Below are 17493 nucleotides of genomic sequence, written 5' to 3' on the forward strand. Positions count from 1 at the left end.
CTCTTGGGAAATAAGGCACGGCAAGTGACTGAGGTGTTAGTGGGGGAGCACTTTAGGACCAGCGACCATACTTCTATTAGATTTAAAATAATGATGGAAAAGGATAGACCAGTTCTAAAAGTTGAAGTTCTAAAAGTAGAAAGGCCAACTTTGAAGGTATTAGGCAAGAGATTTCAAACGCTGATTGGGGGCAGATTTTCGCAGGTAAAGGGATGGCTGGAAAGTGAGAAGCCTTCAGAAATGAGATAACAAGAACCAGAGAAAGAATATTCCTGTCAGGGTGAAAGGAAAGGCTGGTAGATATAGGGAATGCTGGATGACTGAAGAAATTGAGAGTTTGGTTAAGAAAAAGAAGGAAGCATATGTCAGATATAGACAGGATAGATAGAGTGAATTCTTAGAAGAGTATAAAGGCAGTGGGAGTATACTTAAGAGGAAAATCAGGAAGGCAAAAAGGGAATATGAGATAGCTTTGGCAAATAGAATTAAGGAGAATCCAAAGGGTTTTTACAAATACATTATGGACAAAAGGGTAACTAGGGAGAGAATAGGACCCCTCAAAGAGCAGCAAGGCGGCCTTTGTGCAGAGCCACAGAAAATGGGGGAGATAGTAAACAAGTATTTTGCATCAGTATTTACTGTGGAAAAGGATATGGAAGATATAGACTGTAGGGAAATAGATGGTGACATCTTGCAAAATGTCTATAATACAGAGGAGGAAGTGCTGGATGTCTTGAAATGCATAAAGGTGGATAAATCCCCAGGACCTGATCAGGTGTACCCGAGAACTCTGTGGGAAGCTATAGAAGTGATTGCTGGGCCTCTTGCTGAGATATTTGTATCATCGATAGTGACAGGTAAGGTGCCGGAAGACTGGAGATTGGCTAACATGGTGCCACTGTTTAGGAAGGGTGGTAAAGACAAGCCAGAGAACTATAGACCAGTGAGCCTGACGTCGGTGGTGGGCAAATTGTTGGAGGGAATCCTGAGGGACAGGAAGTACATGTATTTGGAAAGGCAAGGACTGATTTGGGATTGTCAACATGGCTTTGTGCATGGGAAATCATGTCTCACAAACTTGATTGAGTTTTTTGAAGAAGTAACAAAGAGGATTGATGAGAGCAGAGTGGTAAATGTGATCTATATCGACTTAAGGTGTTCGACAAGGCTTCCCATGGGAAACTAGTTAGCAAGGTTAGATCTCACGGAATACAGGGGGAACTAGCCATTTGGATACAGAACTGGCTCAAAGATAGAAGACAGAGGGCGGTGGTGGAGGGTTGTTTTTCAGACTGGAGGCCTGTGACCAGTGGAGTGCCACAAGGATTGGTGCTAGGTCCACTGCTTTTTGTCATTTATATAAATGATTTGGATGTGAACGTAAGAGGTATAGTTAGTAAGTTTGCAGATGACACCAAAATTGGAGGTGTAGTGGACAGTGAAGAAGGTTACTTCAGATGACAACAAGGTCTTGACCAGATGGGCCAATGGGCTGAGAAGTGGCAGATGGAGTTTAATTCAGATAAATGTGAGGTGTTGTACTTTGGGAAAGCAAATCTTTGCAGGACTTATACACTTACTGGTAAGATCGTCTGGAGTGTTGCTGAACAAAGAGACCTTGGAGTGCAGCTTCATAGCTCCTTGAAAGTGGAGTCGCAGGTAGATAGGATAGTGAAGAAGGCGTTTGGTATGCTTTCTTTATCAGTCAGAGTATTGAGTACAGGAGTTGGGAGGTCATGTTGCGGTTGTACAGGACATTGGTTAGACCACTGTTGGAATATTGCGTGCAAATTTGGTCTCCTTCCTATCAGAAAGATGTTGTGAAACTTGAAAGGGTTCAGAAAAGATTTACAAGGATGTTGCCAGGGTTGGATGATTTGAGCTATAGGGAGAGGCTGAACATGCTGGGGCTGTTTTCCCTGGAGCGTTGGAGGCTGAGGGGTGACCTTATAGAGGTTTACAAAATTATGAGGGACATGGATAGGATAAATAGGCAAAGTCTTTTCTCTGGGGTGGAGGAGTCCAGAACTAGAGGGCATAGGTTTAGGGTGAGAGGGGAAAGATATAAAAGAGACTTAAGGGGCAACGTTTTCTCGCAGAGATTGGCACGTGTATGAAATGAGCTGCCAGAGGAAGTGGTGGAGGCTAGTACGATTGCAACATTTAAAAGGCATTTTGATGGATATATGAATAGGAAGGGTTTTGAAGGATATGGGCGAAGTGCTAGCAGGTGGGACTCGATTGGGTTGGGATATCTGGTTGGCATGGACGGGTTGGACCGAAGGGTCTGTTTCCATGCTGTACATCTCTATGACTCTATGACTTGCTGCGAGTTAAGTCACACTCAGTTTGCGGATTGTGAATATGGTCTAGATAGTTGTGTCTGTGGGTCTTCACAGTTTTGTAAGAGAGCAAAACCCAAGCTGACCAGTGCAATCATTTTTGCCATATTCAGCTGCAGCGCCGATGGACCAATAGCCTGCAGCTGGATATTTCCATTTACTCTGAGGCTAACCCTCAGTCCAGTCAATAGTTCAAATTGCAAAAAAAATCGCTCACTCTACCTGACTCCAAAACCGAACAGAAGAGAGATGAGCAGCTGAGACTGTGCTCAAATCACCGTTAATCAATTATTTAAAAAGAATAATGCCCTCAGGACGAATTAAGGTTAAGATTGCTTAGGATAAATACATAAATAATTAACATCATCCTGTTTCTGTGAAGGAGGAGTGCTCCAAAAATATGCTGTAAATTTTCGGCCTTTGTCGAGGCTTGTATGAGGTGCAACAGTGTGGTTGTTCTGTTCGAAAGGTTAAGAGGTTTGTAAATTAGATTTATTAAGTTGCTAACAAGTGATGAGCCTGTTACCCCATTAATACTTTGCAATTCCAGCCAGCTGCAGTACACAAATTCTCACATAAATTTTCATTATTTGCTCCAATGCTTTCTGCAGACATTTCGTGTAAATAAAATGCAGGTTGATAGTAATTGCAGCTGAGTTTCTCTGCACACCATCATAGATCAGTCCTTGTTATTCACTCTCTCATCAATGCTGTCAGAAATATTACAATGTGGGAGGAAGCCATTCAGCCCCACTGTGTCTGCACTGAATCTCTGATTGCGCATTATGAATTAGTGTCACTCTCACATCTTCTCGACATGTCCCTGCACATGGTCTCGGTTGAACCTGCCTCCCCCACACTTCCAAACACAGCATTCCACACTCTGACTACTTGCTGCATGAAGGAGTTTGTTTTTTTTTACACCTCAAGTTTGCTTCTTCTACAAATTCCTTTATGTTTGTGTCCTCTGGTCCTCAATCCTTTTCTCAATTGGAATAGTTTATCCCTATCTACTCTATTTCCATTCTTTATGATTTTGAAAACTTCTATCAAATTTCCTCTGAGCTTTCTTCTCTCCAGGGAAAGACTTCCCAACATCACCAAACTATTCATAGGGGCAGGAATAGGCAATTCAGCCCCTCCAGCCTGTTCCACTATTCAATGAGATCATGGCTGATCTGTGGTCTAAACCTTGACATTCAATGGTGTTACCATCATTGAATTCCCCTACTATCAACATCCTGGGGGGTTATCATTGATGAGAAACTTAACTGGACTCACCACATAAACAAGAGCAGGTCAGAGGCTAGCAATGTTGTGGCGAGTAGCTTACCTCCTGACTTCCCAAAGCCTGTCTACCCTCTTCAAGGCACAAATCAGGAGTGTGATGGAATACTCCCCACTTGCCTGGATGAGTGCAGCTCCAACAACACTCAAGAAGCTTGACAGCATTCAGGACAAATAGCCCGCTAGATTGGCACCACATCCACAAATGACCACTCCCTCCACCACTGACACTCAGTAGCAGCAGTGTGTACCATCTACAAGATGCACAGCAGAAATTCATCAAAGACCCTCAGACAGCACCTTCCAAACCCATGATCACTTCCATCTAGAAAGACAAGGCAATGCATACATAGGAACGCCACCCACTGCAAGTTCCCTTCCAAGCCACTCACCATCCTGACTTGGAAATATATCGCTGTTCCTTCACTGTTACTGGGTCAAAATCCTGGCATTTCCTCTCAAGGGGCATCGAGGATCAGTCCACAACATGTGGACTACAATAGTTCAAGAAAGCAAATTGCCACCATCTGTTCAGGGCAACTAGGGACAGGCAATAACTGCCAACCAGCCAGTGATACCCATGTCACAAAGGAATAAAAAAGTGTAACTATGTGATTACACAACCGAGGACATCAATTAGCAGGAGTGACTGATAATCAGGATAAGTGATTCATATAGGAATCATCATTAACAGGAAAATAACTCCATTTGTTGTCAACAATTATTCTTTAACAAACAACAAACATTATCCTTCTTATTCTTCTAAATTTCAAGATGGCGGCACAGTAGGTCGTGTTTGGGCTGGGTCCATCTGCTTCAGGCCAGCCGCTTTCTTTATCTCTCTCTCTCTCCCCTTTTCGTCTTTTTTTTCATCTTCCTGACGTCATGGGGAGGCTGGAGTGGTGTCGATGGTGACTCCTAGTTAATAGGCCGGATACGTAGACTTCTGGAATGGCAGCAGGGCCTTAGCTGCAGTGACAGGAGAGCATTAACTCCTGGCTATGGTAGGCCCGGAGCATCGACTCTTTTGGTGGTGGTGGGTCGTTACTGTGGTGGTGTTGATGCTTGGAGCAGGACCTCCTGGCGGCAGTAGGCCCGGAACGTGGACCTAGCAGAAGTCCTGGAGCCATGTTAGGACACTGGTCGATGAAGACAAAGTCTCCTTAAGTACTTTCTTTTTCGTACCTCAAATGGCACCAGATTGTGGCAACAGAACACTTCTCACAGTATCTCCTGAGGTACACGTGACAATAAATTATTCATTCATTCAAAAACACATTGTTCAGAACTGCTTTGTAAAGTAAGTGATAATCCTTTAAAACCCTAAACATAAAACACATACATTTGCAAATAAGATAGACAAAAGAGATAGTTTGACACAAATATTATAGCTGGAAAAACATAGAGAGAAACATATTATGTAGTTCAAGTCCAGATGACAATGGTGGAATAAGTTGTTTCTCACAGTTCCTTTGATTGTTTTATTTTCAATGATGGTGAAGTGATGTTGTCTACAGGGTGATGGTTGATCTTCAGTTCAATCGTTGACCAGTTGAATGTCATCTTTTACTAGCTACCTGACGAAGGAGGAATGCTATGAAAGCTTGTACTTTTACGTAAACCTGTTGGACTATAACTCGTCATTGTGTGATTTTTAACTTTGTCCACTACCGTCCAACCCCAGCAATTCCACATCACATTTTATTGTAAAAAAACTCTCTCATTTTAAAATCTCCTAAGCTTTGTTTTTTCACTCAGAGGGTGAGATGAGGAGCGATGTTTCAAGCTTGCAGGCCTTTGGATGTCTCTGGGTGCATTGTACTCACAGGTCCATAACAAAGTGCAGCTGGACCAATCTGAAGGCTGTTGCTTGGCAGTTTTTCTTTAACACATAGACACCTGGTGCTACTTTGCCTCATAAAGTATCCGCTTCACTGCCCCAAAAGGCAACAAAATCTTGTGCAGCTAAAGTTAGGGTTGCACAGTCCTATTTGATCTTGAAGTTATAATAAGTGTCTGGTATTTTTAGCTATATAGCAGTCCAATTTGCACTTACTAGCTTGTAGTTGAAAAGCAAAAAAAAAGTTCCTTACAAAGAAGAGAGTTGTTTTTCTCCCAGAGGGTGGTGTGAATTTGGAACTCTCTGCCTTAGAAAGTGGGGCAATTGAATTCTTTTAAGGCAGAGGAGAATGGGATTCTTATTAGGCGACAGAATCGAGAGGCCGTTGGGAATGTGGAAGTCAAAACACAAACTGATCAGCGATGACCTCATTGAATAGCAGAGCAAACTGACGGGCTGAATGGCCTTCTTCTGCTCCTATGTCTTATATTGAACATCATTTGGAAAAAAAAACACTGAGGGCAGCAAGGGAACTGGATGCAATATCATTGATCATCATCAGCAAAGAGGCTCAGTGGCAGAACTGAGTGATGAGAGATCCAAAGTAAGGGAATAAACTCCCTCATCGTGTCCCCAGCTATCGAACAGTCCTGTTGTCATGGTGAGGATACTGGGAGAAAGTGAGGAATGTAGATGCTGGAGATCAGAGTCAAAGAGTGTGGCACTGGAAAAGCACAGCAGAGTCAAAGTTTTGGAGCATAAGCCTTATAAAGGGCTTATGCCCGAAACATCAATTTTCTTGCTCCCTGTGCTTTTCCAGCGCCATACTTTTCGAATGGTGAGGCTACCGTTGTCTGTGTGTTATGGAGTTCTCTCAGCTTGTAAAGGGAATAAATCCAGGACAGAACCTGAAGCTTGCACTTCGCTGTCTGTAAGGCAACCAGCAGCAGCAGAATTGTCCTCCATCTCAACCAATGAACCCATGGCCCAGCATAATTTAACCTGTGACATTTTTTTCCCCAAATGTCTTTGTTTCACCATTGGCAAACGTCTTCAACTTATCTAGCCTCCAATGTACTGGAATGCTCTCCCTTAAACCCTTTGGTCTCTCTCTCTTTTCCTTTGTCCTATTTTGAGACATGTTATGACATTAAATCCAAGGTCTCGATCATAATTTGAAGGCGGGCTCCCTGTAAATGTCAGAGACAAACCTGTTTCCACTTGGCTGCCTAGTCCCACGTAAATCTTTCAGCTGATGGACCTTTAATTATTATAAGATGAAATTTCAGTCATTCTCAAGAAGATGCCACATTGTTCACTAATAGGAGACCGCCCGTAGTCTGCATTACTGGTAATGCCACCAGGAGAGGTGGTAGTGCTGTTGGTACTCTACTGAGTACATTGAGCTCAGTGACCTGCCTGGACAACCAGTATAGTGCCAGGCCATGTCGATGTGGGTAGGGAATAGGGGGCATGTCATATAGACAAGACAGGAAGGTGGGACACAGGGAGGGAATTCTGTGGGATAAGAGCATGGGGCTGTCAATAAATGGCATTGAAGACCCAGAAAGGAAGCAAGCCCCCTTCGGTGATCAAGGGCAAAATTGTTTTGGACTGCAACTTGGATGCAAGCATCTCCTGTCATCTGTTAAATCTGAGTGGCAGGATGATGGGTTCTTTCACTAGGCATTAGAGACTTCCCCTCCCACTTGTAAAATCACATAGCATCCTCTGTACAGGTTCACCTGCCTGCTTTCCCACCCACTGGTGGTCATACAATCCAGTGTATTAATGTTGTGTGGTTTGAGTACCAAACCAACTGTATTCACACAGTTCATCGTAGAAGAACTGAGTGGTATTTAGTTATTTAAACTGTGGGAATATAGGAGTTAAAGGTCTTCGATAATAACTGCTGCATTGCTTCTTAATTATTAACACTCTCACCTTTGAGTCCGAGGTTGTATGTTCAAGTGCTACTCAAGGGTCTTGGGTATAATGTCTAGGTCAATACTCTGCAGAAGGCCATTCAGCCCATCAAGTTTCCTCTGCCATTCAATGAGAGCAGTTTGTGTTCTGAACTCCATACTCCCAGTAGAAAGTGAGGACTGCAGATGCTGTAGATCAGAGCTGATAATGTGTTGCTGGAAAAGCGCAGCAGGTCAGGCAGCATCCAAGGAGCAGGAGAATCGACGTTTCGGGCATGAGCCCTTCTTCAGGAATCAGGACTCCCAGTGTCTAGGTCAACACTCTGCTGCAGTACAGTGCTGCATTCTCAGAGATGCCAATTTTGAGAAGGGTGCAAAAGCAGGTGAATGTAAACATGAGACACAAAAAGTCACCAGGGGCTCAAATTCAAAAAAGAAATCTTGAGGAGTTCTGGCTAAAATACATCCCTCAGTCAACATCACTAAAAAATGATTAATCTGGTAGCTATCTTTACTTATTTGTTGAATCTTGCTACGTACAAAGGGGCAATTGTGGCTCACACTTCACAACAATAGCTTACAAGTCCAAGCCCCACTCCGGCAGATTCTGGAGAATTCAATAAAGATTTGGAATTAAGAGTCTAACAATGTGCATGAGTCCATTGTTGGAAAAACCCATCTGGTTCACTAATGTCCTTTGGGGAAGGAAACAACCATCCTTACCTGGTCTGGCCTACATTTGACTCCAGACCCACAGCAATGTGGTTGTTTCTCAACTTCCCTCTGGGTAATTAGGGTTGGGCAATAAATTTTGGCCCAGCCAAAGATGCTCTCATCCCATGAATACATTTTTAAAAGAAAATTCAAGAGACTGTAAGGTATTTTGGAATTTCCTGAGGTTTAAAAACATCATATAAATGCAAGTTCCCTCTGTGCAGTTTAACGGTTTAAGGAACTTGCCACACGAACATCACAGTCTTTTTGGGCCCAGTACTTTTCACTGTTCCAGTTTCAAGTAATGTCATTAATCTAACTGCCCCTTTAAATCATCCGGGAATTCCGGCATGAACCCAAGAGAATGAAAGGAAACAAGTAAAGTAAGTTAAATTGTTTGGACACAAACACAAAGATGAATGTGGTTGAATGAGCCTGTCGCAGGGTTGAAGTTTACACAATAAATGTACAGAGATGGTAACATAATCAAAAGGTAAGAAGAAGGGAGATTTATCCACACAGTACCTTATAATGTATACCACATTATTTACAGTACATCTTTATTGTAGACGTCTCAAAAAAATACAATTCTTTTGTTTTACAATAAAGCCAGTATTTATGTTGCAATTTTTATTTCACAAGCAATTGAAACTGCCAAAAGTTTTAATGAAATAAACAAGCTTTTCTTAAGTATCAGAAGTCACCTGACAAAGGAGCAGCGCTCTGAAAGCTTGTGATTCAAATAAACCTGTTGGACTACAATCTGGTGTCATGTGACTTCCAACTGTGTACCCAACCCAACACTGGCACCTCTACAGCATAGCTTTTTCTTTAACACCAGTGTTGTTCTCTGACCCACATGTATTGGCCATAATAAAATTTAAGTATTTGGCAACATTTCAAACCTTTTTCAGTCTAGTTCACCAGGTAGGAATCTATGCTAAAATAAGTTTCATTATTTAACACAAGTAAATTCATACAATATTTTAAAAAATTAGATTTACAAGTATGCCGTGAGATACTGATTTTATACACACTGTAACATGAACAGTATACTGAGTTCAGTAGAAAGTTGTTTCAAAGTGAATATTGCTTCATGTAAATTAAAAAAATACAGATTTATACTTTAATCTAAGTCACAGGTGCAGAACATTTAAATTCAGCAGTCATAATGCATCACAGGGTTGTGCGATGTCTAAATCAGTCCTTGTGTTAAAATGATCTTCAACCTGGTGTCTCAACTGATATTAAGGCCAAGATTGTTAGTACAGAAATTATTTTTCAACACAGTGTTTCTCAAATTGGAGTATCACAACCACCTTCTCAAGGACAATTAACAATCACACTCATGTACAAATAAAGAAAATTGACACAAAAATAATAATTAATATCAGGAGAAAAACTGTAGACAGTGAAAGCGTCTGCAGCATTATATTTGAGATAAATGAGTTCGGAGCAGCTGGATGAGGAGACAATGGCCTAGAGGTATTAGTGCTGGACTTTTAATCCAGAGAGTCAGGTAATGTTCTGGGGACCCAGGTTCAAATCCCACCATGACTGATGATGGCATTTGAATTCAATTTTAAAAATCTGGAATTAAGGGTCTAATGATGACCATGAATCAATTGTCAATTGTCGGACAAACCCATCTGGCTCACTAATGTTTTTCAAGGAAGGAAACTGCCATCCTTACCTGGTCTGGCCTACATGTAACTCCAGACCCACAGCAATGTGGTTGACACTTAACTGCCCTCTGGGCAATTAGGGATGGGCAATAAATGCTGGCCTGGCCAGACACACCCTCATCCTGTCAATGAATAAAAACAAAACTCCTTCAACAGAAGTTTTGATAGATATGTTCAAAATCATGAGGGGTCTAGACTCAGTAGACAGAATGAAACTGTTTCAATCAGTGAAAAGTTTGAGAATCTGTTTGGACTGTTAAAAGAAAGAAGAGACAACATGAAGAGAAACACAGTGAGTGGATAGGATCTGGAATGTGCTGCCTGAGATTGTGGTGGAGGCAGGTTCTAAGAGGAATTAGGTCTGAAGAAAAACTGCAGGGCCACAGAGAATGGGCAAAGGAGTAGGTCCAGATCAGCTGCTCTTTTAGAGAACCATTACAAACATGAATGGCCAAGACTGTAAGACACCAGAGCAGAAGTAGGCTATTCAGCCCATCAAGCATGCTTTGCTGTTCAATGAGATCATGATTGATCTGGTAATCCTCAACTCCACTTTCTGCCTTTTCCATATAAGCCATGATGCCCTTCCTGATATGAAATCTATATCCACCTTGAACATAAAAACATTAAAACACTATGCAGTAAGGAATTCTACAGATTCACTCCCCTCAGAGAAGAAATTTCTCCTCATCTCTGTTTTAAATGTGTGATCCCCTTATTCTGAACTTATTCCCTTTGGTCCTAGATTCTTTCACTTTTCCAAATGACCTCTTTCTGTGCCACAGTCATTCTAGGTTTAACAATGGAGCAATTCAGTAAGAGGCAAATAATAATCCAGAAAATGCTCTTGTCCCCACCAATATTACAAAGAGAGGCACTTATGAGAAATGTATTAAGTTATTGTGTAGCAGGACGTAATTTCAACCATGTTTTATTATTGAGTCCTGTTACAATTAAGGTAGGACGATTTCTCCAAAGCACAACAATGTGCCAAATTAAAATAGATAATAGAGAGGCTGGGCAGAAAGGTTTAGGCTTTGTATTAGTTCCAAAGAAATTAAATCCATTTCTAAAAAGCCTAATCAAGATGAAATAATCTGCTAAAAAGCAGGAAAATAATCCAAGAAATACATTGACAGTTAGAGTTTCGGGAAATACTGGACACTCCAAGGAGCTCTTTAGCAAGTTCGAATTTAATAGTGGAAATCCTTTTTTTAAAAAAAAGTCATGCAATTTTGAGACAAGGGCAAAACTAAAATTTACTTATCGTTGTCCATCTATGAAGACAGCAGCTTCAGAAGTGTACGATCACATTATCCAAATTTTAATAGGGCTGTCTTTTCTTGCAATGACCTTTGTGCAAAAAAAAACTGAGAAGTGTCATAACCTCTGATGATCCAAACAATGCCTTGTACTGCCGAGAAAGCTTGCCTTGTCTTCATCCCGTTACTAATATCAGTGTTGGCCAGAACAGCTGCCTGTGCTGGTGTTGTTGCTGCTTCTTTTGTTCCATTCAACAAAGATCAATGGTACAGTGACGAACATGAATATTATCCCAACAGCTAGAAAAGCCATAGCCTGGATAAAGTAAAAGTTCACAGGTAAATTACCTCTCATTCACTGAAGTAAGTGATGGTCAGTATTTAAATCATCAGCAGCATGCATTTCTGAGAGATGTGCCAGATGCCACTCTGCTAGGATTTGCAGATTTGATATTTTAGCAGAGTGAGCATTAAGAGCATCAATTGCTAGCATCATCAGTAAGATGCCAGCGCACAACGTTCAATCATTGCAAAATGCTATTAATACAGCTTTATGATAACATATATGGGGAGGTGATGGCCTACTGGTATTATCATTTGACTATTAATCCAGACACCCACGTAATATCCTGGGGACTTAGGTTCAAATCCCTCCATGGCAGATGGTGGGATAAACCTGGAATAAAGGGATCAATGCTGACCATTGCTGATTGTCAGAAAATCTCATCCGGTTCACTGATGTCCTGTAGGGAAAGAAACTGCTGGATTACAGGTGACTGCAGACTCATAGCAACGTGGCTGACTTTGGGCAGTTAGGGAAGGGCATTAAATGCTGACTTAGCCAGTGATGGCCACATTCCAGAAACAAATTTGAAAAATCATTTCGGCCTAAACAACAAAGACAAACCCATTGCAAGAAACATGTCAATGTGGATTCTAAATAATTAACCTGTAGCATTTGTTGTGCTATCTATTCCAAAAAATCTCGACAATTTCTCCCATCAAATACTCACTGGGTTGAAAACTCAAGAATTGATCCAATATCACATGTTGGACTGCAGCATCTATTCAGCACACAATACAGCTCAGAATGGATTATAAGGTACCAGCATGGTTCCCACCACTGGGGCCAAAGGGAGGTGCTAACTTGCTTCAGTTGTCAGGCTGACCCTTGGCTAATTCTCCTCAGCAGTAAACGATAAAGTGGCTGCTATCCCATCAATGACACATGAAGAGTTGATGGCCAATTGGAAGGCCTGTAGCTCAACAGTGCCACCGGGAATGGTGGCCACTACTGGAGCTACACTTGGTGGTTGAGATTGCACTGAGGGCCTTTGCGAGGGAAAACAGGATTGATGAGGCAGATCGCAACCTCGCTACAGGCAGGAGCAGGCATTGCTCTCTGGGAAGTGGGGTAGAATCATAGAACACCAAGTGTGGAAATAGGCCATTCAGTCTATCGAGTCCACAGTGACCCTCCGAAAAGCATCCTACCCAGACCCACAAGTAATTCAGCTAGCCTGCACAGCTGTGGATTTTGGGTGGAAACTGGAGAAAATCCATGCAGATGTGGGAAGAATGTGAGTGAGTGAGAGTGTGTGTGCGTGCATGTGTGTAAGTCTGAGAGTGAGAGATCCTCCCACCTGCCAGAGGTTCTAAAGTCATAATAAAAAACCGGGAGAGAGGGAGAAGAGATCCTTAATTGGTCACTGATGTGCTTTAATTTAGTTTTGAACAAGCTTTCCCACTGCTAATGTGAAAGTAAGTTAGGAGAATGTTGAGCATATCAGCCACCACCTTCCTGCCTCTACCCATACACTGAACCCCCTGTTGTTTAAGCTAGATATGTCTCAATTGCCTGCAAGGTAAAGTCCTACCAGATCAGAAAGCTGCTCTCTCATTAGAAAGGGGGAGTGTGTGTGTGTGTGAGACTTCTGGTAGTTTAACCTGAGGTTCCCCAAATCTCTAGTGAGAGAAAAGATTGAGAGTCCTTAAGGGTAACCTCAGCTGGTGTGGGAATTGAACCCACACTATCAGCATCATTCATCATCACTACGCAGCCCACTGAGCTAGCTAGCCCCCTATTAACTGTGAGACATATACAGTGGATTCCTGCTTTAGCTGCAGAACAGCTTTCCTCTTCTTCAGACAGGATGGTTGCACTGCAAAAGGTCGGCACTCAGAAGAAGGAAGGTGCAAGGAGAAGCAGGCTTGTGATACAAGTATTTTTCAGAACGAACTAGGCAGCAATGTTAACATGCATAAATCTTAAAATTGATGAACACATAATATCAAATATACATACCCCTTTTCTTTGCCAGCTGTTTTGAGGCTCATTCTTTACAAGTTTTAAATATAAGGATGCAGGAAGAATGAAGATCAGCATGTTAGCCGAAGTCGAGCCTGTACCACAGAAAAGACAGATCATTTGAAAGGTTTATTAAACACAGCACAATGAAAATGAAATTAAGTTACTCAAAACATTGTGAAGCAGCATACACTAAAATAGATACTTCAACTTACCAATAACAGCAAATACATCCATTATCGATGGAATGTATATAACCAAAAGGCTGCTACCAGTGAGAAGAAAGAATGTAATAATAAAGTGATGGAGCCATCGGAATTTCCCCTTTAACACCAACAAGACAATTGAAGAGCGGACCTGTGCAAATAAAAATAACACCTGCATTTAGCAAATTCTATTAAGATAATCAGTAGCACAGCCAACTACCTTCAATTCAGTCTCTCTCAGAGATGTACAGCATGGAAACAAATACTATTGTCCAACTCAGCATGACGACCAGATATCCTAAATAAATCTAGTCCCATCTGCCAGTATTTGGCCCATATCCCTCCAAACCCTTCCTATTCACATACCCATTTAGATGCCTTTTAATTGCTGAAATTGTACTACTTCCTCTGGCAGCTCACTCCATACACGCACACCCTCTGCATGAAAAAGTTGCCCCTTTAGGTCCCTTTTAAACTTTTCCCATCTCACCTTAAATATAAGCCTTCTAGTTCTAGATTCCCCTACCCCAGGAAAAAGACCTTATCTATTGACCCTATCCATGCCTCTCATGATTTTATAAACCTCTATAAGATCACACCTCAGCCTCCAACACTCCAGAGAAAATAGCCCCAGCCTATTCAGCCTTTTCCTATAACTCAATACCTCCAACCCTGGCACATGCTTGTAAATCTTTTCTAATTCTTTCAAATTTGACAACATCCTTTTGCTAGCAGGGAGACCAAAACTGAAAGCAGTATTCCAAAAGTGGTCTCAGCAATGTCCCATAGAGCCGCAACAGCACCTAGATGGGTATATGAACAGGAAGGGTTTGGAGGAATATGGGCTGGGTGCTGTCAGGTGGAACTAGATTGAGTTGGGATACCTGGTCAGCATGGACGGGTTGGACCGAAGGGTCTGTTTCTGTGCTGTACATCTCTATGATTCTATAACATGAAACCCTAACTCCTATATTCAATGCTCTAATCAATGAAGACAAGTGTACCAAATGTCCTCTTCATCCTGTTTAACTGTGACAGATATTTGGTAAATGAGGGAGTCAAGAATTAAGGGAGGAATGAGGAAAATGCAATTGAGACCACAAGTAATTGGCTATGGTCTTACTGAATGGCCAAATTATTTGCACCTAAGTCCTATGTTCTGAAAAGGAGTTACATTGAACTTGAAATGTTAACTGTTTCTCTTTCTGTAGATAGCAGCAGACTGAATTTCTCCAACATTCTCTGTGAGACTGTGGATATACTGAGTGTGAAATACCAGCTGCAAATTACACCATATATAAAGAGCTGCATTGCTGAAGCATCACAGTTGAAGGCTATCCGACAGAATGATGCTTTTTGTGAGAATGCAAAGGGAAAGGAATCTGAGGACCACTGTTGATTTTGGAACAAATTTTTTAAGACAAAATTGATCAAATGATTTAAATTTAACAGGTAATACTCACTGTGAACAGAAGGACTGGAACAGTTAGAACTACAGCTGTTATTACAGCCAAGCGAAGTATCAAAATGAGTTTGTCACCATGATCACGGTAAGATAAAAGCAGCTCCTCATTAACCGTGTCTGTGAGGAAAGAAAAAGTATCCAGGTGTATAATTATTTCTTGTTGTCATTGGCTTGTTTATCGATTTCCAAACAAACCTAGGAAATATTGCAGTATCATTCTCGTTATTATTGTTTCATAATTTATTACCAATCTCCTACTTCCAGGATCAATTAAATGAATCACACCCATTACGAAAGAAATATGAATACTGTTTTGGTTACATACTGAGTCAGCTTTTAAAGTAATGGGGGAAAACAAAAATAATGTCAGTCCGATTACTTTCTGTCTTGTGTTTAAGATAAGAATACTGAGATTTTGAACATCCTGAGGACAGTTGTTCGGATGGATCACATGGCAGAATCCAGACCTTGGGGTCACAGTTTAAAAATCAAGGTTTACCCATTTAAAACAGTGATGAGAGAGAAAGAAAATTATTTTGGAGAGTTATGAGTGTTTTGAGTCCTTTCCTCAAATAGCAGTGGATGCAGAGCCTTTAAATATTTTTACAGTAGCAGTAGATAGAATCTTGGTGAGTAAGGGAATGAAACATTGTTGGGGACATGCAAAAATGTAGAGTTGAGAGTTAAATCAGATCAGCCATGACCCTGCTGAAGGGAGAATCAGCCTTTAAAAGGCTGTGTGCCCTCCTCTTGTACCTTGTTCTTATATTTTCATCTCAACAACATTTCAAAGTAAAGTACTGGCCTCCCATAACCTCAAACAAACCATCATCCTTATGATAAGACAATAAGATTAGGAACAGAATTAGGCCATTCAGCCCATCGAGTCTGCTCCACGTTTCATCATTGCTGATATATTTCTCGAACACATTCTCCTGCCTTCTCCCTGTAACCATTCATCCCCTTACTAATCAAGAAGCTATCCATCTTTGGCTTAAATACACTCATTAACGTGGCCTCCGTAGTCTTCTGTGACATGGAGTTCCACATATTCTGGCTGGATAAATTCCTCCTCATCTCAGTTCTAAAGGGTCATTCCCTTCACTCTCAGGCCATGCCCTCAGGTCCTAGCCTCTAATACTAGTAGAAACATCTTCTCCACGTCCACTGTGCCCTGGCCTCTCAGTATTTTTTTAGTTTCAATGATATTAACTCTTAGCTCCTTCACAACTCTACCACACCCTCACTGTAAAAATTGTAGGCAAACTGAAATCCAATCTTTTCAGGAAAATAAATATACACTTTTTGTTCAGAACTGATTAATTTGGAAAACTGAATAATCTGACAAAGTAATTGAAGCGTGCCTAGATGGAGGCAGTAATGAGTCATTCTGATGCTTGCTTTTGAACTAAAGCTGATGCCATTTCAATTCCCCGCAGGAGTTAAACTTTAGCATCTTGACTGACTCTGCTGTGATGTTGAGCAATAGTGGAATGCAGTGGTGGTGTTGGAAATCATTTTACAATCTTTCAAGATTTAATGAAATCATGATAATGTCTCAACAGCAATTCAATTTATAGGCAGGGGAGCTCGGGTAATACAAACTAAAAGGGACATGAACAGAGAAAATTTAGAAGGTGGACTGGGTGGGGGGGGATGGGGGCAAATGCTGCAATAAAGGCACAGGCTATGAAAGCAAGGAGGACATGCCAAACCTTGAGAAAACAATGATTTGGCCTCAGCTGGACTACTATGTACAATGTTTGGTGCTGCACCTAGGATGGATACGAAGTCTTTCGAGATATCTAAGAAGAAACTGACGAGAATAATTTGAGGCACCTCAATTATTTGAATAGATTGGACAGCCTGATCAACTTGTCTCAAAGGGAAGGCTGAGAAGAGACTTAACAGAATTATTCAAAAATCATGTAAAATACAGACAGAACAGGTTGGGAGAAACTTCCCATGAACACAAGGGTCAAGAATCAGAAGATGCTGATTTAAGATGATAGGCAAAGAAGCAATGATGATAAGAGAATATATTTTCATGCAGATTAGGATCAGGAATGCAGATGCCCGAGGAGGGGAAAGCAAATTCAATCATAGTTTTCTAAGGGGAACTGGACAAGCACTTTGAGAGGAATTGCGAAAGTGGAGGGCAAAAGGGAAGGGACAGGGGAGTGAGTCTGACTCAGCTACATTTGCAGAGAGACAGCATAAGCAGAATGGCCCAATGGTCTCCTTTGCTTTAACCATCTTCTGGTTCCAGGAATGAAAACAAAAATTGCTGGAAAAGCTCAGCAGGTCTGGCAGCATTTGTGGAGAGAAATCAGAGTTAATGTTTCGGGTCTGGTGACCTATCCTCTGAGGTGTCCACAGAACGTTCTGAAGAAGGGTCACCAGACCCGATACATTAACTCTAATTTCTCTCCACAGCTGCTGCACCTGCTGAGATTTTC

At 41.5% G+C, this 17493-nt stretch overlaps 1 protein-coding gene across 3 annotated transcripts in view; it reads right to left on the minus strand.

The window, feature by feature from the left end:
- Positions 1 to 8601: 8601 nt before the first annotated feature.
- Positions 8602 to 17493, minus strand: part of LOC122559316 (sodium-coupled neutral amino acid symporter 1-like) — a 71258-nt gene continuing 62366 nt past the window's right edge. For all 3 annotated transcript variants that reach the window (XM_043708674.2, XM_043708675.2, XM_043708676.2), the window contains 4 exons: positions 15033 to 15151; positions 13579 to 13720; positions 13361 to 13458; positions 8602 to 11371 (listed from right to left, as the gene is read on the minus strand). In XM_043708674.2, coding sequence (XP_043564609.1) covers positions 11249 to 11371; positions 13361 to 13458; positions 13579 to 13720; positions 15033 to 15151 — 482 coding nt within the window. In that variant the 3' untranslated portion in view covers positions 8602 to 11248. The remainder of the gene's footprint in view (positions 11372 to 13360; positions 13459 to 13578; positions 13721 to 15032; positions 15152 to 17493) is intronic.

Source organism: Chiloscyllium plagiosum, unplaced genomic scaffold, assembly GCF_037043375.1.
Source record: "Chiloscyllium plagiosum isolate Xiang-an unplaced genomic scaffold, Cpla_swu_hap1 HiC_scaffold_19, whole genome shotgun sequence".
Classification (NCBI taxonomy): domain Eukaryota; kingdom Metazoa; phylum Chordata; class Chondrichthyes; order Orectolobiformes; family Hemiscylliidae; genus Chiloscyllium; species Chiloscyllium plagiosum.